The 27396-nt window shown below is 47.5% G+C and overlaps 6 protein-coding genes across 9 annotated transcripts; 4 read left to right on the top strand and 2 right to left on the bottom strand.

Annotated features, from left to right (window-relative positions):
• The first annotated feature begins 867 nt into the window (after positions 1 to 867).
• Positions 868 to 5142, top strand: LOC117581830 (manganese-transporting ATPase 13A1). The gene is made up of 7 exons (XM_034269278.1): positions 868 to 3032; positions 3089 to 3992; positions 4066 to 4262; positions 4319 to 4461; positions 4529 to 4661; positions 4717 to 4860; positions 4923 to 5142. Exons 1-7 carry the CDS (start codon positions 1008 to 1010, stop codon positions 5040 to 5042), a joined length of 3666 nt encoding a protein of 1221 aa, XP_034125169.1. The 5' UTR covers positions 868 to 1007; the 3' UTR covers positions 5043 to 5142.
• Positions 5143 to 5262: 120 nt separating this feature from the next.
• On the bottom strand, positions 5263 to 7177 carry LOC117581831 (gustatory and pheromone receptor 32a). The gene is made up of 4 exons (XM_034269279.1): positions 5794 to 7177; positions 5676 to 5738; positions 5514 to 5603; positions 5263 to 5449 (listed from the first exon to the last, which is right to left on the bottom strand). Exons 1-4 carry the CDS (start codon positions 6970 to 6972, stop codon positions 5342 to 5344), a joined length of 1440 nt encoding a protein of 479 aa, XP_034125170.1. The 5' UTR covers positions 6973 to 7177; the 3' UTR covers positions 5263 to 5341.
• An 834-nt stretch (positions 7178 to 8011) lies between these two features.
• Positions 8012 to 10564, top strand: LOC117581829 (alpha-L-iduronidase). The gene is made up of 4 exons (XM_034269277.1): positions 8012 to 8906; positions 8979 to 9396; positions 9457 to 10415; positions 10474 to 10564. Exons 1-4 carry the CDS (start codon positions 8435 to 8437, stop codon positions 10551 to 10553), a joined length of 1929 nt encoding a protein of 642 aa, XP_034125168.1. The 5' UTR covers positions 8012 to 8434; the 3' UTR covers positions 10554 to 10564.
• Positions 10565 to 10599: 35 nt separating this feature from the next.
• LOC117581828 (coiled-coil and C2 domain-containing protein 1-like) lies at positions 10600 to 14923 on the bottom strand. Of its 2 annotated transcripts, none has more exons than XM_034269275.1 (6): positions 14614 to 14923; positions 12934 to 14520; positions 12444 to 12875; positions 12232 to 12383; positions 11190 to 11334; positions 10600 to 11125 (listed from the first exon to the last, which is right to left on the bottom strand). In XM_034269275.1, exons 1-6 carry the CDS (start codon positions 14668 to 14670, stop codon positions 11000 to 11002), a joined length of 2499 nt encoding a protein of 832 aa, XP_034125166.1. In that variant the 5' UTR covers positions 14671 to 14923; the 3' UTR covers positions 10600 to 10999. The 2 variants fall into 2 exon arrangements, with proteins under 2 accessions (XP_034125166.1, XP_034125167.1); XM_034269276.1 differs by having other exon boundaries at positions 11190 to 11280; positions 14614 to 14920.
• Positions 14924 to 15263: 340 nt separating this feature from the next.
• Positions 15264 to 20430, top strand: LOC117582503 (ralBP1-associated Eps domain-containing protein 2). Of its 3 annotated transcripts, none has more exons than XM_034270289.1 (7): positions 15264 to 15897; positions 15962 to 16360; positions 16453 to 16757; positions 16819 to 17642; positions 17704 to 18179; positions 18649 to 18738; positions 18932 to 20430. In XM_034270289.1, exons 1-7 carry the CDS (start codon positions 15751 to 15753, stop codon positions 19472 to 19474), a joined length of 2784 nt encoding a protein of 927 aa, XP_034126180.1. In that variant the 5' UTR covers positions 15264 to 15750; the 3' UTR covers positions 19475 to 20430. The 3 variants fall into 3 exon arrangements, with proteins under 3 accessions (XP_034126180.1, XP_034126179.1, XP_034126181.1); XM_034270288.1 differs by having other exon boundaries at positions 18649 to 18741; XM_034270290.1 differs by lacking the exon at positions 18649 to 18738.
• A 1079-nt stretch (positions 20431 to 21509) lies between these two features.
• On the top strand, positions 21510 to 27362 carry LOC117582501 (enhancer of mRNA-decapping protein 4 homolog). Its single transcript, XM_034270285.1, has 11 exons — positions 21510 to 21715; positions 21806 to 22092; positions 22161 to 22363; positions 22428 to 22828; positions 22888 to 23141; positions 23202 to 24883; positions 25330 to 25573; positions 25642 to 25882; positions 25950 to 26115; positions 26177 to 26702; positions 26766 to 27362. The coding sequence occupies exons 2-11, from the start codon at positions 21821 to 21823 to the stop codon at positions 26953 to 26955; spliced, it is 4179 nt and encodes a 1392-aa protein (XP_034126176.1). The 5' UTR covers positions 21510 to 21715; positions 21806 to 21820; the 3' UTR covers positions 26956 to 27362.
• The last annotated feature ends 34 nt before the right edge of the window (positions 27363 to 27396 follow it).

The following is a 27396-nucleotide window of genomic DNA, read 5'->3' as shown; positions in this document are numbered from 1 at the left end:
TGCATAGAAAAGAACAACAAATGTGAACAGTTATACTTTTAAGTTCCTGTCTTTACAAATTAAAATTAAAACTACATAAAAAGATTTTCAAGGAATAAATCGCTTTCGAAATAAAATGAGCACTTTAGTGCTTCTTGGATTGACGGAAGAATTGTTGAATTTAACGTGTCCTTTGTCTGTCCGATTAACCAAACATGTGCTCTGCTTCTGATCGACGCCATGGCCACGACAGGGAACTAAAATAAGCACTGTCGAGTATTTGTAAATTACGCCGATATAGTCAAATCTTCGGGGACTTTCTCTTAATTAAGTAACGATTGGTGAACATCAGGACGTTCAACTCAGTTAATATTTTATTTAACTTTTCCGAAAAATCTTTTGCGGACTTTTGTTTTCCACTAATCGGTTAATGAAGATGGTTTTATTACCACTGATATATTAGATTTCGCTACAAATTCTAATAGATGGCGCAGACCTAAAATGTTTGAAATTACCAGTTGATGCAATTTTTCAACGCGTTCACTAACATCTTGTTTAAAAATTATTGGTTGACTTTCATACATCCAAATGTAAATACAATGTATGCATGTACATAAAAATCTACATGGTGTATGAACAGAGTTTAGCGACATATCTCGCGGAGATTGCTCGCTACATTTTTATATTTAGGAAAATATATAATTTGAAAGGCATAGGAAAGAGACATGTACAACAGGCTGATTTAACAATAGAATTTGTGATTTGTGTAAACACATAAAATTAATAACTGTAAAGTAAAGTTTCCAAGTAAAGTGTTGGCAAACGTTAATACCCAGCTGATGCAATATATCGATATATATGTATATTTACATCGATAGGACACACAGCTGGCACACAGTTTTCTAGGTTCGACGACGTTGCTTATTTTTTTCACATTTTATTTTTGCCGCTATGAAACTTCTGTAAAAAATCGTATTTAATCTGTAAGAAAACACACATACGGAGACTGAAAGAGTCAGGCTGAACCCATGAGTACGAGAGGCGAAATAACTGAAGGCGCTGCCGGCGACACCGATCCAAACAAAAGGCTCCTTAAAAACGGGGCGACGGCGACGACGGCCGGCAACCTGGACGATCTGGTGCAATATGTGACCCTACATGTGCGCATACCAACGCCACTGAGCGGCGTGGTATTGCCCTTTGTCCCGCTATACCTGACCGCCCTATACCTATGCATCTACGTGTACGGCGGCGGTGATGTGGCTGTGGCCACCGCTCAGGAGTTGATCTCGTCGGCAAACCAGACTACAGCGGACTCGACCATTGCCTGGAATGACATCGGCTTCATAGCCGTTCTAGCCATAGCATTTCTGCACGTTCTCACATTACTCTTCTGCTACTGGAGCGTTCACGTCTTGGCCTTCCTCACCTGCCGCAAAACGAAGTTGCCGGCCCTGAATGTCCTCGCCAAGGTGGTGCCCACAGCGAACAATGGTAACTCAAAGATAGTTCCGATACGCGCCACCAAGCTGGAGGATGGCACAACAGAGTATTTTCTGGTCTTTCAGAAGACAAAATATGTGTGGAACGAGGATAGGAAAACCTTCCGAGCCGTCGAATTTCCCGTCAATGGACTGCTGAAAAACTATGCCGCCTCCCGAGGACTGGAGTCAGACGAGGCTGTGAAGCGAGCCACTACCACGTACGGCAATAACGAGATGGACATGGTGGTGCCAGAGTTCCACGAACTCTTTCTCGAACGCGCCACGGCCCCGTTCTTTGTGTTCCAAGTATTCTCCGTGGGGCTGTGGTGCATGGACGACTACTGGTACTACTCCCTGTTCACGCTCTTCATGCTGATTGCCTTTGAGTGCACCATTGTGAAGCAGCAGCTGAGGAACATGTCCGAGATTCGGAAAATGGGCAACAAACCGTACCTGATCTATGCCTTTCGTCAGAACAAATGGCGCCACATTGGCTCGGACGAGCTGCTGCCTGGTGATTTGGTGTCCGTGACGCGCTCTCAGAACGATAATATTGTGCCCTGTGACCTGGTTATCCTGCGTGGCAACTGCATTGTGGATGAATCCATGCTGACGGGCGAATCAGTGCCGCTGATGAAAGAATCTTTGGAGTCGTTGGACAGTCTGGACACCGAACTGGACGTGGATGGTGATGGCAAACTGTTTGTGCTCTTTGGTGGCACCAAAGTGGTCCAGCACACGGCCCCCACCAAGGAATCGCTGCGTGCCCCGGATGGTGGCTGCATTGGCTATGTGATCCGGACGGGATTCAACACATCGCAGGGCAAACTCTTGCGCACGATTCTGTTCGGTGCCAATCGCGCAACGGAAAACAACAAGGAGACCTTTGCGTTTATTGCCTTCCTCATGGTATTCGCTGTGGCCGCCGCCTCCTATGTGTGGGTCAAGGGCAGCGAGGATCTGGAGCGCAATCGCTACAAGCTCTTCCTGGAGTGCACACTAATTCTGACTGCCATCATACCTCCGGATCTGCCCATTGAGCTCACCCTGGCCGTCAATACTTCGCTGATTCAGTTGACCAAATTGTTTGTATTCTGTACGGAACCATTCCGCATTCCGTTTGCCGGAAAGGTTCAGATCTGCTGCTTCGACAAGACGGGAACGCTGACCACGGACAACCTTATGGTGGAGGGCATTGCGGGGCTCACTTCGAATGGCACTTGTGTGCCCATTGAGCAGGCAGAGGCGAACACTGTCCAGGTGCTGGCCTGCTGCCACTCGCTGGCCCTGCTAGACGATGGACTGGTGGGAGATCCGCTGGAGAAAGCCACCTTGGCGGCCGTCGATTGGACGCTCACAAAGATGGACAGTGTCATACCGAAGCGGGCGCAACTGAAGCCTTTGAAGATCATCCAACGCTATCACTTCTCGTCGGCCCTCAAGCGCATGTCCGTCCTTGCTGGCTACCTGATGCCCTACTCCAACGAAGTGAAGCATATTGGCGCCGTCAAGGGAGCGCCCGAAGTCATTCAGAATATGCTACGTGAAGTGCCATCGGACTATGAGAAGGTGAGTGCACATTTAGTCCTTCAAACAGGAGAACCAAACTGAATATTTATTCGCAGATTTACCTGGAATATGCTCGTCGTGGCGCTCGTGTACTGGCACTGGGTATCAAGGAGTTTGGCAGCCTGAGTGCACAGAGAATACGCGAACTGAAGCGCGATGAAGTGGAATGCGATCTCACTTTTGCCGGCTTTGTGATCATCTCGTGCCCCATGAAACCCGACTCCAAGTCTGTGATCAAAGAACTCATACAATCCTCCCACAAGGTGGTTATGATCACAGGCGACAGTCCCCTGACTGCTTGTCATGTGGCCAAGGAGCTGCGATTCACACGAAAGAAGCTGCTCATTCTGACACCGCCCGAGCCGTCAAAGCGCGAAACCTGGAGCTGGGTATCCGTTGATGGGGAGCACTCATATCAGCTGGACGAGCGCAGCCGCAGCATCTCTCTCATGCTGGCCACCCACGATCTGTGCATCACTGGCGAGGGATTGCTGCATCTGCAGCATAACCAGCCCCAGTATATGCGTCAGCTGCTGCCCCAGGTGACGGTCTGTGCACGCTTCGCACCCAAGCAAAAAGAGTTTGTGATTACCACGCTCAAACAGTTGGGCTTCTGCACGCTCATGTGCGGCGATGGCACCAACGATGTGGGCGCTTTGAAGCACGCCAATGTGGGCGTCTCGTTGCTCACCAGTGCGCCAGCGAAGCGCAAGCGTACCGAGGAGGAACAGCAGCTGGCCAATGCAGCAGCAGCTGCAGCCACGGCCGCCGCTGCTCACACTGCCAACCAACAGTTGAGCCCGCGAGAGCGTGCTCTGCGCCGGCGACAGGAGCATATCACTCAGTCGCAGGCTCGTATGCAGAGCGCTCTGCGCGACTTGGAAGAGCAGACGATGGTTAAGCTTGGAGATGCCTCCATTGCTGCGCCATTCACAAGCAAATCGTCATCGATCATGTGCGGTGAGTAGCGCTTGAAGGGTCTCCGTCTTTTAGGATCATTTCTGATTAACCTTTGTCTTGTTTTTGCCACCAGTCAATCACATAATCAAGCAGGGACGCTGCACTCTGGTCACCACACTGCAGATGTTCAAGATCCTCGCATTGAATTCACTCATTCAGGCCTATTGCCAGTCAGTGCTGTACATTGATGGCATCAAATTCAGCGATACTCAGGCCACCATGCAGGGCATCTTTATAGCTGCCTGTTTTCTCTTCATCACCCGATCCAAGGTACATATCTTACAATAAATTCTCTACTCTCTCTACTCACAATTTAAATGTTGCAGCCACTGAAAACTCTGTCCAAGGTGGCACCACTGCCAAACATCTTCAATTTCTACACAATTTCGACGATCCTCACGCAATTTGCAGTGCATTTTGGAACGCTCTATTACTTGACCAGTGAAGCCACCAAACTGGCACCACCAAGGTGCGTCGAAATGGATTTCATTCACTATCCAATTCAAAGTGTTAATTGTTTTCTTTTTTTCTCACAGAGTGGGCAAGGTAAAGCTGTTTATTGACATGGATGCCGAGGAGAAGACTAAATTCGATCCAAACATTGTGAACAGCACGGTCTACATTATTTGTATATCACTGCAGGTGGCCACCATTGCAGTCAACTATAAGGTAAGAAATACACTTAACCCAGAACTCTATAATCTATTTACTTTGCTATTACTAGGGTCATCCTTTCATGGAGAGTTTGCGCTCCAATCGCATGCTGGTGTATGCCATTGGCGCCTCAGCCTCTTTGGTGTTGCTTTTGTCCACGGGTCTGGTGCCCGATTTGACAGAATTTTTCGAAATTTTCGATTTCCCCACAGATGTATGTATTGTCCTAGATTTTTGTCAAGTTTGTCAATTAATTTTGTTAAATTATCTTTGTAGTTCCGTCGCGTATTGATCACCGTCCTCGTGATGGACATCATTGGTGCCTTTCTGTTGGATCGCATTTGCTCATTCCTGTTCGGGGAGACGCGTCGCAAGTCCAAAGTGTTGAACTGTTAGGACCATTTAGATATAAGCACTAGACAAAAGGAGGCAAGCAAACCTCACACAAATCTTACGTTCCAAGTCAATAAATAATTTTTCGTTTCATTATAATAAAGGCAGGGCGTCGGTTTCTTAACAATTCTAAATAATCCTTTTAAATTGTATTATCTGCCAGACTTTGGTGCATTTTTGTTTTTTTATTTTTGAAAAAAGAAAATTCCTTGTTTTATTTGTTTTGATTTCGTTTGTTTGCTATTAGTAAAATTGTCGTAATATTTGTATAGAAAATACATTTGAGAGAGACAAAATATAATTTATATTCCAGTCTGTGGCTGTTCCTGTACATGGTCCTCCACTTTGGAGTCCTCCAGCTGTTTGAATTGTATCAAAATTACCAAATAAGTGGTCACAGCTGAAAATATCTGAAGTTTTTCAGGGTTTAATTATTTACTTGAACACTTTATTATGCATAGATTAAACAATCACCTTGAAGAGTGTGGAATTATCGATGGCAAAGAAACCATAGGCCGTGAATTGTACTTCCTGTTTGATGCTTTTGGTTAGAAATTTGTCAATCTGTAAAAGGGAAAGGAAATATAAGTAGAGAGCTATAGACACTGCTATACCTTCGGTTTTTTGTAGGCTCACAATATTCTGATACTCCTTGCTCTTGGCATAGACCCTGGCCAGTATTTGGGACGTGGCATTTGCCTGCAAATAAACTCATTGGTGTATAGCTTAATCCTGATAGAGATTAAGTACCCACCTCTCTTGTGGTTAGACCACAGCTGCGCGACAACAAAGCCAGCAGGGAGACATGCATGCACAGCCAGGCGAAGCACCATTGAAGAATATTCGATGAGACCATTCCCTTGGCGGTGATCTGAACAAAGAGATTATAGCAGTTCGTGGTGACCGTGTAGAAAGAGTAGCCCAAAAAGGACACCAGTATCAGATTGCAGCAATCGTTGATGCCCTTGTAGATGCGCAGCAATTTGTTGTGCATGCGATAGATGAACAGCGAGTCCTCGGGAAAGTGCTCCATGAGCGAAGGCGCTGCCGTCGTTCGTCGATTGCCGCCCTTCCGCCGCTGCTGCTGGACATAGGTGTACCCATTGAGTAGCTGATTGATGAAGTGAAAACGAATATACACGATGCGCAGCAGTGCGGAGGCAAACACAATGTACGTGGCTGTCAGACCATTTTGGACAGCATAAAAGGCCAGCAGTACGTAGGAGGTGGGCGTGATCACGCCCTCCACCGCATAGATCTTCAGCACAATGATGTAGGTCTGACAAGCGGTAATTCCCACAAGATATTTCACCGAAAAGCCAAAGTTCTGACTCAAATTGGCACCAAACTGACGGCGCACTTCCTCGTCCAGCTGCAGGATCTCGTTCATAACGCGCAGAACGTTCTTGGTGTTGCGCGCACACACGAAAACCGTCAGCGTGTAGGTGAGGATACAGAGCAGCAGCTCGATCCACTGATTGACATTATCCGTCTCGCGGTACGAGTAAAACAGCTGCGCCGAGCTGGGCGTGAACAGACTGTACACGTTGAAGATGGTCAGGGCATGGACCACGCCTCGCACAAAGAATGAGTAGAACTCGTTGGTCTTGGTGGGTGGACCCACTTTATAGCTGGAGACCTGCTCGTAGATCGGCATTAGCCCACTGGCCTTCAGCACGGACATTATTGTTCGTATGTCCTCGAACACGGGATGCTCCAGAGTCTTCGGAAGCGGCGGCGGTGGTGGTGGTAGACGCGCCTCATGGCTGAAGGCATTCCGATTCACTGAGAGTGTCCGGTACGGTGATATCCGCCGGGGATACGGATGCAAGCGCGTTTTCTGTGTCGGCATTTCAATTACCCAAGTGTTCGGTGACATTGCCAACAAGGCACTGACACGACCTAGCCGGAGGATATGGCTAACTGGATTCATGCCACATGCCAGTTGGGGGCCAAACTTATCTGATTCTGCCAATGGCCAGTGGTCAGGGACCTAGTTATCATCGTCCGACTTCAGTGGCCATTAGAGTAATTGCTTTTCATTGTGCAATATTGAATATTGACAACAGAGAGCGAAGCTAAAAAATCAATTAATCCATCAGCGAATAATAGATAAGCTTTTGCATACACATACGAATTTATTGGGTATTGCCCAGAAAATTATGTTGTGAAATAAAGTAAGGTGAATATCAGACAATCCTCTATTCAATTTCTCTTCAGAAATTACCTAAATATTGAATCCAATTTAATACCTTAACAAATTAAGGTGATTAAAGATAAAATCGAAATAATTTAAGCTTTCCCAATACCTATTGCATTCTATCCTTTATTAAAACATCAAAAACAGACACCCGGATTAGAGGTTCTTAGGTTTTTGTATTTTCTGCCATCCTCAGATTTTGCAGATAACAGTCCCACTTCATTTTCGTGACCAAAGCCGCCTGATACTCTTATTGTATTTAGTTTAATTCCTTATAATCCTATAAATTGGGGAGAAACAAACATTTTACACACAAGTCGGGGACCAGTCCACCCTCGAATGTGATATGTGTTATGAGAATGTTATTGCTATATTATCGCTGAGATGCGTGAAATATTATCTTTGTCACACCTTTTACTCCCCCACACACAGGCACGCGATGTGCACCCACACAGACGCACACAAAGCATACATAAATACATATATATATACCGACAACCGGCCTCTCACATTTTTCCACCCCTAATGAGGGATTGCAATTCAATGTGTCCCCTCTCCAGGTTTGTGTGACTGCTCTTTGTATACTCTTGCAAAAGGTAAAAGCTTACTTAACTTAGTCATGAGACTTGAGCTCCATCCAAAAACCTTTTTTAGTTTTATTTTACATGGAGCAACCATTGGAAGGATGCTTACAGTCATCAAAATACTTATCCTTCATGCGTTCCTCTACAATTCATACAAATTAATCAAGATTAAAATTCACCATCCACCTGCAAGAGTATCAACAGCTTCGGTCAACGATGAAAGCCTCTCTTGCATGTTTTTGTCATTTCTTTTGCCACACCGTTTTGGGGGAAACATCAGGCAGACAAAGGAGAGACATACTTATAGACATAGAAAGAGAGAGAGAGAGAGAGAGAGAGAGAGAGAGTGAGAGTGGATAAACTGGCACGCTGTTGCTCCACAGCAGCACCAGCAGCAGCAGCAGCCTCCTGTGACGTCACGACACGGTGAGGGCTCTAAGCCCTGCCCTGCCCTGCACGGCTCGGCCGACGATTGAAGGCGGGCAACAGATACAGACACACGACACATCGTGCGAGGGGCGGCTCTTATCAGCATTCGGCATCGGACAAATCGAAGACAACAAACAAAAGCGGAATTGATTTCGACGAGAGAGGACCGCTAATCATTCGAAATGTTGCCATCGCCGTTGCTCCTTCTGCTGCTGCTTTGCGTGTCCGGACACAACGTCCACGCCCACTATACCAGCGGTGATGTGGTGTACCATCCGTTGTCGCACTTCTGGACGGGCGTGGGCTTCTGTCCAGCCGGTGATATCGATCATGAGGGGATTAGCGCCGCCCTTGCCGCACCCGAGGTGCAAATGAATCTGCGGCAAATAGCAGCCCTGCCGGTGGGCGCTGTGACCCACATACGCATCCACTGGCTGCTAGAACTGGTGCAGTTCCTGCAGTACGACATGAGCGGTGTGCCCATGTACGACTTTGGTAAGTTTGACACTTTCATTGACTTTCTGCACGAGGAACTGCGCCTGTCGCCGGTGCTGGAGTTTATGGGAAATCCGGGGCAGGTCTTTACTGAGAATCCACAGCAGATCTCCTTCTTCTGGGACCACCTAGTGAAGACAACTCTTAATCATCAGATAGGTGAGCGTGTGGGGGACTGGAACGGCAGTTTATGAAAACAAAACTCAATCCTTTCCCCCTTTCCTTCTGCAGTAAGACATGGCTCTGCCCGCATGGCCAACTGGCGTTACGAGACCTGGAACGAGCCGGATCTGCATGGCTACAATACGCTCAATCTCACAGTGGACTACTATCTGGACTATGTCCAGGCCGTGCGTCGCGGTCTTAGCAAGGCGGGTGCTGCCCATGGCCATTCCAGCTCGAATCTGCCCATGTACCGGGCTCTGCGTGGTCCTGCAGGCCTGTTCAAGTCCCTCAACGGTCATCCGCGTTGCTGGAAGCTTCTCGAGCTGTGCAATCAGCGTATGGTGCACTGTCCCATCGATGTGCTCAGCTTTCATCGCAAGGGACTCAATGGCAGTGCCGTGGAGATCGTGAATGCGTCGCTAACTTTACTGCAACAGATCTTCGAGGAGTATCCGAATCTCAAGCAACTGCCAGTGGCCAATGAGTATGTGAATCCAAAGCGAGTAGCTAAAAGGTAACCAAAATCCTTTGCTTTCCTCCACAGTGAAGCTGATCCTGTGGCTGGTTGGAGCACACCCCGCGAATTCCAGGCGGATGTGCGCTATGGCGTCACTTTGATGTCCATGGTGATGCAGCATTGGCATGCCAAGCTATCCGGCGGTGCGCTGAGTCGTCTGGAGTCCATTAGCCATGACAATGCGTTCCTCAGCTATCATCCGCACGAGTTCACACAGCGCACACTGCTGGCCCACTTCCGCATGAACGAAACGCAGCCGCCGCACTCTCAGTTCGTACAGAAACCTGTGTATGCTGCACTGGGTATGCTGGCCAAGCTGGGCAGCCGCGCTGCAGACATGGAGCTGGTCAACATGGACACAAAGCACAGTGTACAGGTGTGGCGAACCGTCTCTGGTGGCATGGGCGGGCCGGGTCAATACATGGCCACAATTTTCCTCAGTCCCGAGGAGGCTGTACCCAAGATCACGCCCTTCCATCACAAGTACACGCTGAACATGTCCATTGCCAATGAGTCGGCATTCATCACGGAGCTTATGGTGCCACAGAGCACGGATCCATTCCATCTGTGGACCCAGGCAGGCAGTCCAGCGTATCCCAATGCCACATTGCGCGAGGCCATGCGTCGGGTGCAGACACCACGCCTCTACGAAACGGGTCCCATTTGGCAGTACAACAGTGAGCTGGTCATCAATTCGGCCAGCATACCGCTGCCCTGGGCGATGTTGTTGCGCGTATGCTCCGCCACGTGGCCGAAACTGAAGCGACCGCAGCAGCTGTCCATTGTAGAGGTCACACACCGCGAGGTGTTCATCAGCTGGCGCGAGCATCCCAAGTCCACGCAGTGTCTGAGGAGCTACGAGGTGTGGTTCAAGCAGCGTGGTGGACAGGGCTTTGCCGTCGACTGGCAGCTGATATCCCGAGACTGGCACTTGCCCTATCCATCGTTTCAGTATGCACCCAACGGGCAGATAAGCTCAGTGAATGGTGAGCGAAGATCTCCCTAGAGGGGGAGAAAGATGATTAATCTTTTGACTTCTTGCAGGTTTCTATAAAGTCCGCGGTGTGGATGTGTTCAATGAGACCAGCCCGTTCTCACAAATAGTCGAGTATCTGGAGTTGTAATTTAACAAAAAGACATTTTATCAGGCACACATAATTAGACAAAAAGTAAATGAAATCATAATCAGGCTACGGCCAGGCGCTCTCCCTCTATCTGTCTGTCTATCTTTTGGAATGGAACGAACTGACTTCATTGGGCACAAATCTGGACATGCGCCTCAGCCTTAAGCCAACCTTTATATATATATATATAAGTCATATACAATATTTAGTATATAGTACATAATCTGTGTTGTGTTCGTAATGCATAAAATGCCTTTATCCTGTGCAGGGAATTGGCCAAAAGCGTAACCACTAAGCATTCTCTGCCTGGGCGTGGGTATTTACAGAGAGAGAGAGAGAGAGAGAGAGTACAACAGAAACGATCAAGAACCCCGGTTCTCTTTTAAACAAAATACTTTTAGTTTGCTTCAAGCAAAGCAGTATAAATAAGTCTCTCTATATCCAGTTCAACCCTCGGCGTCTAGGACCAGCCACTTTTCGTTGATGTGTTCGATTTGCTTCGTCAGTATTGGATTGCGTACGCGGACTTTGACCTCCAGTTTGCCGCCCACCTGCTTGCGACCATCCATCAGCTGTTTTAAATTAAAAGATAACCAAAATTAGCAGACATTCTGGCATATTCTTTGCTATACTTACATCATACGTATCGTGTATATCACACTTGGTCTCCAGCGGCTGCAGCTTCACATTGACGGTGCCAATGAGTGTGTCGGAACGCAGGAATCCTCTGAAACAACATAGGGGCAGTTTACGACTTAGTCCACAACAATCTATGCTGCAGCTATTATTTGTTGCGATTTATTTACGAGTAACGCGTGGCATTGGATGAGTTTATTTTATAGGTGTGTTTGTTTGTTTTTGTTGTTGTTGGGAATTGAGGCGTAAACAATTTGGAGAATATTTTATTAAAACCATTCCACATGGGAAGTCAAATGAATTCAATGGATATACTTTATAGGAGTAATCATATACGGTGAGATATATGTGTGTGCTGAAGCCAGTGATCAAAATGCAATGATCTACAGAAAATCTACTAAATACGGGAGGGGAGATTCAAATTATAATGGGCAAAAATATTATTCTTCTAAGAGAAAAAATATATCGAACAAAAATATAAAGCGCGAATTTTTATTTACATTTCAAAATCAAAATTGAAAGAACTCTCGCTATAAAATACTGATTTTTAAATTCTATGAATCTTTAATGGTTCCATATTGCGAAATGTATTCTTTGAGAGCCAGAGAATAACAAGCGAACACTTCTACAAGTATTGTTTGTGAGTCCCAAAACAAAATACATGTGTATTTCATTGTGCATCAAGCTCTATCTCGACCCTGCCCTTTAAATAATATTCCCATTTATTATTGTTGGGCTGCTATCAAGTTTAAAAGGATTTATGAATGGGAACCATGAGAATTTGAGACATCTATGCTGTCAATCGAAACATAATGAATGATTCATTATCTATCTACTACTTTTAAGCTACTTTATGTAGGGATATTTAATACCTTATAATTAGCCAAATGCATAAAGGTCTGGGCTTCCAATGCTATTAAGCAGATTACAATTACTCAAACCAATATATCACCTCTGTTAGTCGTGATTAAAATGCATGGAAAGCGCCTTAGTACGGATTAAATAATATAAATGTACAGTGAGCCAACGGCGCACCACTCACCCTCTGGAATAGATCTCTAACTTGACACCGTGCCGCTTGAATATACGCTGAAACTGGCGATTGGTGCGCTGAATGTCCACCTTGAAGCGTTCATCATAGTCTGGGCTGTTTGTGTCCTTAATCACATTTGTTTTTGTCTTGAAAGATTCATCCTAAAAGGAAACACCATATCATTAGGGAAAGAGTTTAGTTTTTAACTCGTTTTCGCTTACGTTAAGAAGTGGAAACTCTACTCGGACATAGGTGTCCACTTCCTTGGGATTGGGCACATTGTAGTTGATGCCTCGTGCCACAACGATTTCCAGCTCGTTGTCTGTCAGATCTGTGTTGCAGTGGACAATGTTAAAGTTACGCTTTTCGTAGTGGAACTTGGGCAGTGGCTGGCCCTTGCGCTTGGAGTAGCGCACCAGATCCAGGTCTTTTTGAACGGTTAAGGCCAGATTCTCGAACCGATTCATGCCGGCCACATCGCCCATGGCCTTGTGATGGTCCCGCGTATTCTTGCACATCATCAGCTGCTTGGCCAGCTGCTCCTCCATGCGTACACCAATCTCGCAAATGTCATCGCCGGGATCGCATTCCTCTGCCGATACAATGGCAAACGAGGCCTCCAAATTGTCACGCTGTGAGGGCGGCACGGGCAGCTGGAAAGGATTGAATGTGTCACTGATAACTGCATGATATAAATTCTCGAAAACAAACCGTGCTGAGATCCACTGGCAGGCCGCTGCTGGCTGCATTCAGCAGCGAATCGAATCCCTTGTAGATCTTGAGGTACTCCTTGGCTTGATCTATTTCTCCCGCCTTTTTGGCTTCGATAGCGGCCACCTTGAACTCCTTTTGACGCTCCAGCAGAAGCTTCATTTGCTGCTCGGCCAGGTTGCTCTTCTGGTGGTTGCCTGTGACGCGTGTCGTCAGCTCTGTTGGCTGTGGTGGTGATGGTGCCGCCTTTCGTGGCCCCGTTGGTGTGGCCGCGCTGCTGCCGGTGGGAGTTCCACCCGCAGAAGTGCTTGCCGTGGCTGGCGGAGATGTGGGTGATGTTGGCAGTGATGGTGCGGCTGCTGGAGCAGACTCTGTTGTGGGCAGTGGCCCGAAACCTGGCGGCACAGGCAGCTCATCGTAGGCCACTGGTCTGCCCGCCTTGTACTGTTTGATGGCATCCTCGTACTGCTTGACAATCCGTCCAAAGCGGCGCGCCTTGCTGGTGTTGTCTTCGGTCTTGGCAGCCGCCTCCACAGACTGATACTTTTCCAGGCGCTGCTGCAGTGCCTCCAGCAGGGTTGAGGCAGCAGCTGGCGGTGGAGCTGGTGCTGGAGCCGGTGTCGGCTCTGGAGCTGCTGCTGCTGCCGCTGCCGCTTCGGGGGCTGCTCCGTCTTTCATCTTGGCTAGGAACTCCAGAAATTCAGCGGGTGGTGGCGGCATGTCACTGAGATCAACTTCCTGCCCATCCTCGCACATTTTGATCACCACGTCGAATTGTTTGACCACCTTGAGGAACTGCAGGGCATTGGCTGTGTCGCCACTGCGCTTGAATTGCAGCGCCGCAGCTTTGTATTCACTCTGACGGCTGCGCATTTGGGCCACAAGGGGATTTGTTGGCGCGGCAGACTCCACAGGTGTAGCAGCTGGCAGAGATGTTGGTGTGGGCGGAGCAGGAGCCACACGTCTGGGCTGTACCACTGGAGTGGATGGAGCAGGAGATTCATCTGAAGCGACGGCGCCTCCAGCTGGCTTCACACTCACTTCAGGCGGTATGTCATCCACATTGATGGTCTTTCCGGCTGCCGCCTGCTTGTGCAGATCTTGTAGGGTTTTCAGACCCCGACCAAAGCGTCGCGCCTTGCCGGAATCTCCAGTAGCCTTGGCATTCGCCTCCGCCTGCTTATAAATTTCCAATCTCTGCTTGATTATGCCCAGCGTGTCCACTGTGGTGGTGGGTAGGAACGTCTGGACAGGCTCATCGTTAGCAGCCGCTGGTTCAGCTGTCGGTTCTTCCGTCTCCGGTTCTTCCTCCTCCAAGCCGCCAATGCCACTCAGTTCGCCCAACAGGTCGGAATCATTTTCCAGATTTTCATCATCATCATCGTCGCTGACATCACGCAAGCTGTCGGCAATCATTTTGTCCAAATCACTGGGTGGCAATAGCTTTGGTTTGGGCTTCGCCTTGGGCCTCTGGCCCCCGCCACTGGCAATGGCGGCCAGCTCTGCCTCCAGGTCGCTATCTCCGCCATCGTCATCCCCATAGCCAGAGCTGATATCAAAGTCATCTGGTATTTCCGTCAAGCCAAACTGTCGCGTGAGCGTGCAGGGGGAATGCAAAGAAACGATGAGTCATAATTAATAAATAGACGCGAATCTAGTTGATTGTTTTTAAACATTTACCTGTGCCAAATTATGCTGTCGTCGCTTGGCAGGCTCTGGCTTCTTCTTGGCAAACATTTTTGACTAGTTTAAGCTTATAAGATTACTACAAAGACACTTTTAGTTGATTCAAATCCTTTTTAATTGCGTTGCAGCCGCTCTCAGACAACAATAACAGAATATATATGGGGCAAGCAATGAAGGTGACGCAAGGAAGATCTGCTGCTAAATTTGAGAGACGTCACTTGGTTAGCGTTGCTGGCTTTTATTGAATTAGTGTGATATTATATTATCATTATTTATGATTATTTATGAATAGTTTTGATTGAATTCAATGCTGTTTCCTAGGGCTGGTTAAAAGTTGATAGCACCATCGATACTATCGATGCTGATCACTTTTCGCATTATCAACGGTTAAAAACAAAAGGGTGAAACACACATTGAACTCATTTTAGTAGTTAAAATATCCCGAAACGTAAAGAGTCACCCTGACTGACATATCTTGTAATAGTTGATTTGGAAAATTCTGGAAGTGCAGTCTGACAACAAAGAGCGGTAAAAACCATGCGCCACCTCATCTATTGAGTTGTTTCAGGGCTGCATACACACTCACAAGCAGGTCTGATCTGCCAGCTGATTAATCGATAAGAAATACATCGCAACCAGTAGAAACCATCTATCGAAAGCCAGCGCACACACAGTGCGAAACAGTTTGCGAAAAAATTTGACCAAAAAGTTATATTGATTGGAAAATTGAGCAGCTTAAGCAAGCTTGGAGTTGAACCTTAACAAGTGCCAAGGCATGCTTTAATCGCCGCCAGCTCAAACCCGGCCGTGGTGGCCTTGTGAAGCTAGCAAAACCATCGCAATTGGAGCTGTCGTGGTCTTATTTGCCTTCTTTTTTTTTTTTGCCCACCTCCCAAGACTGTCGCTGTGTGGGCCATCAGCAGCAGCAACAGCAGCAGCAGCAGCATCGAAAGTGAAGAGACTTTACGGCAAAGGGGGACAGGGGGCCGCAGACGAGCGACAGTCTGTTTGGTTTAGGCGTGGAAATAAACAAATAGATTAAAGGCACAGCACCCCGCCAGGAACGGAACGGAACGGGGCGTGGTTAGCTTAACACTCGGCTTTGCAAAACAACAGCAACAAGTAGGCGGCATGGACGTAACGCTCACCGAGCCCGAGACACGTTTCTACAGTGAACTCTTTCAATGCTGCGATGTGGAAAAGACGGGCAAGGTGCCAATGCTCAAGGCAACGGAGCTCTTTCGTTCGGCGGACATTGCCAACGAGGCGGTGATTGAGGTAGGTCCAATTCGCGCCCCTGCGATCGTGATGAAACTAATTACTCAATCTCTATCTCTGGCAGATCACCGGCTTGGCTGGCATACCCTCGACAGCGTTGCACATTTCACGTGCCCAGTTCTACTCGTGTCTCAAGCTAATTGCCGCCCATCAGGCAGCCATGCCGTTGCGCCAGGAGCTGATAGTCGCCACGGTGCCATTGCCATTGCCACATTTTAGCTGGAAGGATGCTGCCACAGCGCCAGTGACCACGGAAAATGGTTTGGGCGCACTGCCACCGCCACCGCCCACAGATCGCCGGAACTCCTTGCGTCGCAATTCGCAGCAGGAGCAGCTGCAGGACACCTCGGATGTGCCCAGCACCGACTCTGAGGTGGAACAAAACGAATCCATTGATGAGGCGGCGGGACAGCGCACAGATGGCAGTGGCGTTGTCAGCAGCAGCAGTCGAGAGAATGTCGGGGTGCGTATCTTATCATGGCATACTCGTAGTATATACAAATAGGCTTAACACTGACCCCACCGTCTCTCTGTCTCTTCGTTATCTATGCGCAGCGTCGACGTGGCGGCTCTCCAGAGGCCTGGAGCACAAACAGCGATAGCCCCACGCCTACCAATAGCGTGGCGGAGCGTCCCTGGGCCCAGGATCCGCTCTGGCAAGGCCTGCTGGGCGACGAGCACCGCCAGCTGCTGGGCACAGAGGAGGAATCCTCCGATCGCCACAGCAGCGATGACGACGACAACGAGAACGAACTGGTGGCCGTCTATCAGATCACACCAGAGCAGCGGGAATACTACAATAAACAGTTCAAAACAGTCCAACGTGATCCACATGGCTTACTCTCCGGCCAGGCAGCGCGGTGAGTGTTTACAGACTGTCATTTGTGTCTAAAGTTCCCTCTTAATTTGATTCTTTCTTAGGGTTTTCTTTGAGAAGAGTCGCATACCCGTGGAGGAGCTGCGTCACATTTGGCAACTGTGCGACGTGACACGCGATGGAGCGCTGAGTCTGTCCGAATTCACGGCTGCCATGCATCTGGTGGTGCTGCGACGCAACAATATACCGCTGCCCACCAGCCTGCCCCACTGTCTGCATCCGAATGTGCTGCAGACAGCCGTGGCCGGTGGTAGCGGAGGTGTGACCTCCTCCTCGTCGTCCTCGTTACCTCAAGAGCCTCCCGAGGCTGATCTCCTGCATTTGAATGACGACGATGAGGACGAGCAGACGGACAATACAATCATTGCTGGCAATCTCAGCGGTGGCAGCAGCACGACGGCGAGCACCAGCAAGCCGCGTCCCACAGTGCCGCCGAATGACAAGAATATCATGAATCTAAGCAGCATTTCCACCTCGTCGCAGGCCAGCAACAGTTCCAGACGCGAGGCGACACCACCAAACACGTCGCTAAGTAAGAATCGCAGCATCTCCAACTCTCCCAATCACGAAAGGGTCGTGAGCGGTGCCGTCTCATCCACGGGAAATGCGGCCGATTCGAGTATTGCCTCCAGTCAGTGGACAAAGTTCAGTGAATCTCCCACAACGAGTGCGGCGCCAGCTCAATCTACGACTGGAGCTGCTGCCGTCACAGCGGCTCCTGCTGGTGGTGCGGCTGCTGCAGCTGCTGTTCCAGCCGTCTCTAGTCCCGGCCTAAAGCCAGCTCTGTTCGACATGAAGCGCACTGCCCAGGATGTGGGCTCCAATCCCCAAATATTGCATCCCGTGCCGTTGCGTGTAACGCCAATAGGTAAAAGATATGGAAGCAAAGAAAGGCATAGCTGTAATGACAAAAATCTCTCTACATTTAGGCACTGCCATAGCCTCTTCCTCCGGTGAGCAGTCGTCCGACATGGATGGTGTCGTTGTTTTACGCGAGGAGAGTCCCAAGACCATCACATCCAGCACCAGCACAGTCAACAATCAATCAGCAGCAGCAGCAACAGCAGTCGCTACAGGCGCAACAACAACAGCGGCGACAATATCCACTGCTTCGCATCGGGAGAGCAGTGATCTGCGTGCCATTCAACGTCCCCAGGCCAAGAAGCTGCCAGCCAAGAACAGTGTGCTGCCACCGCCACCACAACGCGAGCCGAGCATTGGCTCCACTGGCCCCAGCGATAACTCCGATTCGCTGCCAGCGACAGTCTTTGCCACGACAGTGACCGTGTCCAAGAAGGAGCCACCGCCATTGCCGCCACCACGTCCACATCGTCATGCGAGGAGCAGCAGTCTGGACTTGAACAAGTTCAAAATGGGCACAACGGGGGGTACACAGCAAGCGGAGGTGAGTAGAGAATGGATGCACCAGTGATTCATCGTTGAACCGTTGATTTCTGTCTGTAATTTGTTCTGCCATGTGTTAACTTTCTAATTCAACTGAAGATTCTTTTGTGCCCTTGCAAAGTCCATTTGATTTCTGTCCGTTTCGTTGGTGTTCTTCAAACTGGTCTGCACATTTCTCTCTTGTTAGAGTCTGTCTGTCTGACTGTCTGCCCAGGGATCTTGAAGGTTAAGACGGAAAATGGGATAATAATTGAGCAATCGTAGAGTAGCAAATACCAAGTTAACAATTTAAATCACTTTCCATTCCAAATGAAAACCATAAATATTTTTGCAAGGGTATTTGACACCTCGGCTGGCCGTGGATAACCAGCTCCTGTTCTTACATTTCTGCTAACTTTATTCCACAACGATAATATGTTTTGTGTATATAAATATGAAACCCCCAACCAACCCACCTACTCTTTGTTAAGATTACTGCGCAAGCCAGCTTCGATATGCAAACCTCAACGGGTTTTGCCGATTTCACGCACTTTGCCGACGAAGGTGGCGCCGCGAATGTTGTTGTAAGTCCATAGTCCATAGTCCAAAGTCAATAATTAAATGTTTGATAATCGCAAAAGCATTCCACACCAATTGGCTGTAGCTTCCACTAGTGTCTTGTGTCCAAATTCAGTAGCTTCTAAAAACATTCCAAGCAACCATTAACCCATTTCCTTCGTTTTGAATCCTATTAATCTTTGGTCCAACTTCTAGCTGGAGAGTGGAACTGTAGCCGAGCAGCAGCTGCACTCGCTGCCGCCGGCACCGCCACCGCCTGGCGGTGTGCCCCCCACGAGGATTACGCTGCAGCAGGCCCAAACACAGCAGCGGGTGTCAGCCTTTGAGGTCTATCGGAAGCCGCAGACGCCACGGAACTCACAATCGCCGCCACAACAGCCGCCACCGCCGGCCCCGGCTCTGGTCTCCCAACTGCCAAGCGCCGAAAACTTTGAGAAGCGAGTGACGGCCATCAGTGACAGTTTGCGTCATGTGTCCTTCAAGCAGAACCAGACGAGCACCACCGAGCTGCTGCAGCGACTGCGCGAACAGAACAGCTCCCTGCTGCACCTGTGCAATGATCTCAGCGACGAGCTGCTGAGCGTCCAGACGCGCAAGGAGGAGATACGTGCCAGGCTGGAGAGCATGAATGGCGGAACCGAGGCCACTGGACGCACAAGCTCGTCGATATCATCGGCTCCAGTGACGGCGAATGTGACCGGTGGCTCCTCTGGCTCGGCCGGTTACACAAATGTCTAAGCAGCGTGGGATATAATCATTATTTTCATCATCATTTGTCACATATTTATGTGTTGCTTCTGGAAAAACTTATTTAACGCGCTGTAACAGAACGATGCAAACATTCAAAAGGTTATTCTTTTCGTGCAGCCAGAATGCTGCCTGGCGTGAATGCTGGAATGTTTGCGCAGTTTGTTGACGTTTGCAGTGAGACGGATGGATGGATGTGCTCCATTTAGTACACCCAAGTTTGTGTTTTGCTACATAAAAGTCGCTAATTTAATTTGTAGGCTAGTTAAATCTCAACAAATCATGCGAAAAACAAACAAAAACAATAATGCCGCCTCTATAGATATTTATGCAGATCGATTTATATACACCCACACATATATACATATATATATATATATATATATATATTGATACATATGAGTATGTTCTCCTAATTGTTACAAAAGTAAAATGATGATACACACGCCCACACCCACACACACAGATCCTTCGCAAGAACCTTCGTATCTCACATCCTCTTAGTGTATAATTAAACTGCCACAAAGTGGTCCAACGCCCCAGCTGTAATATTTCGCTGCTATAAAACGTTTTGCATTTTTGTTTTGCCAATTTGCTATTTATTAACGTCTCGAAATTCCAATACCCCACCCTACCCTACCTACATTTCTTATTCATTCCGGCAATGAAACATAAAAAAAGGAAAAAAAAACAAACCGAAACGAAACAAAACAAAAAAAACAAACCTAAATTTAATCTTAAAAATCCTATCTATCAAAAATGTAAGGAAAAGGAAAGCCAGGCTTAATGTTTAAGTATTAGAAAAGTGAAAGCTGATACAGAAACCGAAAACGAAACCGAAACTATTTGTCATTTCCTTTGAAAGCGTAGCTCCCCCCAACACACGAAAAGTATATAAATACGTATTATATATATTTTCTATATGTATAGTGTACACAACAAAAACACACAAAAAACAACTTGATATTATGTACATTTAACGAAACTTCTTTATACGATAAAAGGGAAACCCAAGAAGAGAACTTTAATTTAAACCGGACCACTAAATATGTCGAATTTATCAGATATATATACCATCATATGTCATTTCTTTTGCATACTTAAACCACTAGATGTATGAGTTTTCTTCAACTTGTTAAACATTTAACCGCCCACACACAAACACATACAAAACATTAAAAATGAAGAAAGAAGTAAACAAAGTGATATTGAAACACTATGAAAACATATTATTACGTTTCAGCGCGTGATCAATGTGTATTGTTTGGATGGATATACATCTGTATGAGTAAATGAGATAAATTTATTAAGTTGATGTTAAAAAAGCTACAAAAAATGCAATAAAAGCATAAGTGCGAGAAGAGCAAACCAACGCGTTTAAGTTTTCATTTGAATTTATAAAGTTCGTATGAAAAAGCGATAACACTCGCTAAGATCGATATCTCGATAAGATAACACATCCCTAATTTTGGTTGGTCAGGGGGGCTGTATTAAAACACTGAAAGTATTCTAGCGCAGCTTAGGTGAATGATGTCGTGGTTATGTTTTTTTAACTAAAGAGGAAGGATGCACATGCAAGATTAAAAAAAGAAGATTTTTCCAAGGTGTTAACTAATTCAATAAAGGGGGGTAAGTTGGGCTAAGTTCGTTTGTTTCCCCGCTATTTTACGGTATATTCTGAGGGTCAGGCAGTATATTGTCAAAGTGTTAAATACGTAGCAGTCCATTCCCACTCACGTAACGTTTAATGCATTTTCTGGTTGGTTGACCTTTAAGTTAAAAACTTAATTTGTAAACATTTCAACACCAAAAAATGCCTTGAAAACTAGCCACTTTTATGGAGAATTGATTGATAAATCGGATAAAACTACATTTTTAGCGATTAGTTTCCTAACTAGCTAGTAGTATCAAATATAACATAAAACTCGAGGAATATCATTTAAGACCACGAGATATTAACTGTATATTTTTAAAGTGAGAAGGTGTATTTCGGTATATTTCCGAGGGTCTGTCGGTATATTTGATCTATAATTCCGCGGTCACACTGCCTTTGCGGCAAATTTCTGCGAAAATTTGTAAAGTTAGCGAAATTTGTTTTGTTGTCTAAATGGTTTAGTTAAACGAGGCTGCAAGCAAAACGAATTAACTCCCACACAAGGTTTCCGCACAACTCACAGGCTGGGGAGGCTTTGCATGCCCAGTGGCTCAAGAGTGCATTTGGATATAGAGCAGGTTAGTGTGAAAAAAATATAAATGCTCTACCTGTGCCGCATATACACATGCACGTTCTGATTTTTACCTCCTCCCTTCAAACTTTTGCAGTAAGTTAATGTGTCAATGTTCGTCGCGCTTTTTGCGCTCGCACAGTTGCTAATATTTCGTAAGCCGACGCCACCACCGCCACCTCCATCTTCATCGTCGTCGCGTCCCCAATTGTCAAGGTGTGGCAAAGCAACAAAAGCAAACTCAGCCGTATCCACATCCGCCCATTTAGCATCATCCCCAACGATCTACCTAAAATCCAAGATGAGCACCAACGCTGACCAGGAGCAGGGCCATGCCATAGCCGCCAATGGAAATGCAGTAGACCCCAATGCATGGGAAATTATGTACGTAATATCAAGTGAATCATCATCATTACTCCCTAACTATAATGCTGATTGGGCACTTTTTTCAGTCACTTCAACGAGAAGCATATCTGTCGCAGCATCAAAACGAATAATGCGCGAATATTGGCATCCTCCTCTGTGCCTACCCGTGGCTCTTCCAAGGTCAAGCTAAAGAACATTGTCGACTACAAATGGGAGCGAAAATACTATTATCCAGGCCATTTGGTGGCCGTGCATCGCGATGGCAAACATCTAGCCTATGCCATCAATGGTATGAGATAATCTCCAATTGGAGTTTTCCCTCTTTATTGAAGAGAATTCTCCCCTTCTTGCAGTCAACAACAAAGCCACTGGAATGGAGGGCATGGTGCGTGTCTGCAATATCAGCACCAGCATGCGTGCCCTTATTAAGGGCATGAGCGGCGAGGTCTTGGATCTGCAGTTCGCCCACACAGATCGGGAACGAATACTGGCCGTGATTGACATGAGCTCCCTTTTCGTCTACAAAATCGATCTAATCGAAGGCAATTTGTTGTGCAATCTGGTGCTGAAAGTAGAGGATCCCATTGCCAACTATCAGCCCGAGTACGATATGGTCTCCTGGTGTCCATACGTGTGCAATAGCACGACTGCCGGTGTACCCAGCGAGGATGATGATGAGAATCAGCTATTGATTTGGTCGCGCAGTCGACAATTTCAGGTTTTTCATGTCAAAATGATCATCAATGAGCATGGGGTGAGTGTGGGTGAAACCCCAAAAGCATTGCGGAATATTTATAAAAACTTTTTTCTTAGCGTGGCAAGATCAATCCGGATGTTCTGGAAGCCGGTTATCTAAAGATTGAGGAAGATTCGTTGATCACCTGCGCCGCACTGTCGCCCGATGGCACCACAGTGGCCGCTGCCTGTGCCGATGGTCTCGTGCGTTTCTATCAAATTTACTTCTTTGATGTGCGCAATCCACGCTGCCTGCACGAATGGAAGCCGCACGATGGCAAGAAGGTTAATTCCTTGTTTTTCCTGGACAATATTAACAAGCCAGTGGAGGAGTACGTCGTTGATTGCTTACATCTCACCGATTACTTACTGATAAACTGTTTCCATTGCAGATCCTACTGGCAGCATGTGATCACCACCAGCGACAGCAACACGGAAATCAAATTGTGGAACTGCTCGCTGTGGGAGTGCCTGCAGACGATTGAGATAGCCACAGCGACAGCCATACAGGGGGCACAATTCATTGCGGGCATCGATCGCAGTGCCAACTACTTGGTGGTGTCTTGCCTGGATAACCTGGCGGTGTATGTCATGCAGATTGGCAGCGTCACGGGCAGTGAGGCAGGCGATGCCGGCTCTGATCTCAGTGATGGCGAGGGCACTGATCAGCGTATCCAAAACGTGGCCGAGTTCAAGCTGAGCTCAGGCATACTCTCCTTTTCGATTGTAAACGCGGCCATGCGGCGCCTGAAGAGCTCTGTGGAGAGCTACTATCCCGTGGAGGAGCCGGATGATTTTGACGATGAAAACAATTCCACATACGCGCTGGTGGTGCATATGTTTGTGGTGCAGGCCAAGAGCCTGCAGGAGTGCCACATCATCTACCAGCCGTGCGTGCCCGAGAAGACTGAACGCAAGAGTCTGATCAGCAGCAGCAGCATTCCGAGCAAGCGGCGTTCCGCGACCCCAGAGGATAATCTGTTGATCCTCAAAAAGGATACGACTGTCGTCTCGCCCAATAGTGTAGTAGGAGTTGGAGCAGCCGCTGGCAGTGTTCCCCTCGATGCGCTCTTTGCCAAGTCCGCCAAGAGAACAGCCCCCACGGTCGGCAGCAGTTCTTCCGCTGTGGTGGCAATGGCTGTGGCCTCTGCCGCAGCACCTTCGGCCATACTACAGCAGGCCATTGAGGCAACAACGACCATCAAGTCGAGGTCCACTTCGCCACAGTTTGGCAGCGCCTTTCCGCAGGTGAATCTCATGACACCAGATGCTTTTAGTGCCAGTGGAACACAGTCGAGCAGCACAGCGACCACAGCTGTGGTGGTGGCCACCAGCACCACAACCAGCACAGGAACCGATGCTGCTGCCTGCGCTAGCACTGCTGCGACTGCGGCCACCTATGACATTGATTCTCAGGTCTTGAATACTCTCCGCATGCTGGCCACCGTGACGGCGGGCAAGGCAAGCGAAAATTCCAATGCGAATATCCTGAATTTGATGAACAATACTTTGATCGAAGACCGGGAACAGCAGAAGGTCAAGGATAAGTTAGAGGCTCGCAAAAAGTTCATTGCCATCGATCGGAATCCCGAGCGAAATCTAGCCGAGAATTTGGCCAGCGGCGGCTCGAGCCCGAGTCGTGAGGTGCAGGAGATAATGGCCACACGGGATGATGGCGACGATGCCTACGAGCCGGAGCTGGAGAACCTAGACGACGACAATGATGACGACGACGACGAGGAGGAGGAGTTGGCCAATTCATCGCCCCTGCTGGACACCGTCGATGCCAAATGGTTGGCCGAGGCGGCCAAAGTGAAGCCCATTAAGAAGTCTGCAGAGCTGCAGAATGCAGCACAGATCATGTCACAGGCCGTGCAGCACAAGAACAATGGCAATGTGCCGCCCACACTCGGCGGTGGTGGCAACATCAATACCACCAGCGTTGCCAGCAACAGCAACAATAACACTGGCACCACTTTGAATACGAGCAACAGCAGCAGCCACAATGCCGTCGAGGGAGAGAGCACAACCGGAGGAAATGCTGAGCTAAATAATAAAATTGATCTGCTGTTGGGTGAGTCACTACGCTGGGATACTTTAGTTGTAACAATCCATAACCTAGCACTCAGGATAGATATATGTGAAGAAATAAGAAGAGATTTCGCTCTGAAATCAGACCTTCTTTCATGAAGTTCATTCAACCCTGTGGTGGAGTCGCTCAGGTCAAGATTCAGACCTTCGAAAGAGTATTTTGGGGTTCAAGATTCACATAATACAGAATACAAAGAGCTAAAAATCTTAAGAACATCCAAAAACTTGCAATTATTCACCAAGAACTTAGTAGAAGAGTCTCCAAAGTGTAACTTCAGGCGTTTTAAGCTCAAGAAAAGAGTCGTCTGGAGTCCATAAGTCCAGGAATAATCAAGCATTTGGGTCTTCAAATCTGTTAAATACAATCTGAGATCATCGGAGCACTGTCAGAAAGTCCATCACTAAAGTCTGTCTCCATTTATCTTCTAGATTTGGTTAAGTCCCAATCCAAGCAGCTGAACAAACTGGAGACCGAAGTGTCCAAGCTACAGCAGCAGCTGCAACAGACGGCACCGGCGGAGCAGCCTGCCAAAGGCGGTGCCTCCCTGGAGCCCAAGAATGTCAATCAATTGGCCTACAAAATCGAAATGCAGCTGTCCAAACTGATGGAACAATATCTGAAGCGATACGAGAACGAGCACACAAAGAAGTTGTCCGAGTTTCTGCTGGCACGGTGAGTAGTTCAAACGAAAACTAAGTCTTAAAAGAGATGCCTAATTCTGGGTTTATCTGTGCTTATAGGGAGAATCAGAATCGTGAACTACGTGAATCTGTGGTGGCCGTACTCAATCAGTATGTGCTCACACACTTTACGGACATTATTGGCAACGTGCTGAACATGGAACTGCAGCGTCAATTGGTGCCCAGGGTGAATGCCAAAATGGATCAACTGCAGGCACAGATACAAGTGGAGTTTGTTCAAAAGTTGGGCGTCTTTGAGAAGGCAGTCAAGGAAAATATTGCACAAGTATGCAAGAGCCAGGTATGATCCACAGCATTCACACTTAAATCTTCCAAGTAAATTCCATAATTTTTGTATCTTCATTTAGCAATTTATGGATTCCTTTGGCAAGTCCGTGCTGATAGGTGTGCAGACCAGTCTGCAGACAGCGTTCATAGAGTCCATGGGCAGCACTTTGATACCAGCTTATGAGAAGTCCTCGCAGAATATGTTCCAGCAGCTACACGATGCCTTTACTGTGGGCATTAAGGATTGTAAGTGTCACAGTCTGATGGGTGAAGGGTCTTCTAATTGTGGGTTTCTCTTTCCTTGCAGTCATGGTTCAATTCAATGCCTACCTTCAGCAAATGCCACAGCAGCAAGGCGCTGGTGCTGCCAATTGGGATGAGCTCAACAATAAGCTCGGCCTCTTGAAGCAATTGGTCGAAAGTAATTTGCTCAAGCATCGCACGGAGCTCACGGACGCCATGCTGGAGACACAGCGTGAGGTCAAGAGCCTGGAGATTCTACTGGCCCGCCAGGTGCAGGAGACCATACGAGCGGAGCTGCGCAAATTTTTGGAGAATCAAAACCTGGCTCTCCGCTCGCAGGCGGCCACACCGGCGCAACCCTACGATTTGAGGGACAACATTAAGCAGCTGCTACATGCGGGACAAATAAATAAGGCCTTCCACCAGGCGCTGCTGGCCAACGATTTGAATCTGGTGGAGTACACACTGAGGCACACGGACAGCAACCAGGCCTTTGCCCCAGACGCATGCAGGCTCGAACAGAAGGTACTGCTGTCGCTCATCCAGCAAATCTCCGCTGACATGACCAATCACAATGAGCTTAAACAGAGGTAGGGAATGGCAGTCCTTATTGATTCAAAGGTGTACTTTAACGCCTTCGTTTCCATTTATAGATACCTCAATGAGGCGCTGCTGGCCATCAATATGGCGGATCCCATTACCCGCGAGCATGCTCCAAAGGTGCTCGCCGAGCTGTTTCGCAATTGTCAGCTGTTCATCAAGAATTGTCCCAAGAGTACGCAGTGTAGCAATGTGCGACTGCTCATGAAGGCCATCATGACGTATCGGGATCAGCTGAAATGATATCGCGAGAATTACAACATGGCCAGTAACTGGTATTGATAGTGTGTCCATCCCCCGATTCCCCTTTTACCTCCCAACTACTGCAGCTAAAAATGTTGAAATTTCCATCGGGATTTAAATTTAATTTTGTTTTTTTTTTTCTTTCGTCTCTGTGCGCGTGTGCTTTTCGTTTTAGTTTTAGGGGATTTATATAAGTTTTTGTTCTCTCGTTTAGGATCCCTGCAATACACTTTTGCTTTAGAATTTATTTTTCCTTTGTGCACGCGAGCTGCGAGCAGTTCCCGATGCGTGTTTTAATTTTTAACTTTTCGTTCCTTGAGGTTTTTTTTCTTTTTAATTTTTATGACGCTTATGAAAGAAGAGAGAACAAACAAAAAACAGAGCTGTAGAAATTAATTTTAAAAATTATTTCCAACACAAAAAACAATAAATATACTTTCA

Source organism: Drosophila guanche, unplaced genomic scaffold (assembly GCF_900245975.1).
Source record: "Drosophila guanche unplaced genomic scaffold, DGUA_6, whole genome shotgun sequence".
NCBI classification, from domain to species: domain Eukaryota; kingdom Metazoa; phylum Arthropoda; class Insecta; order Diptera; family Drosophilidae; genus Drosophila; species Drosophila guanche.
The sequence above is the reverse complement of the archived record's forward strand: the minus strand, read 5'-3'. Positions and strand labels throughout refer to the sequence as shown.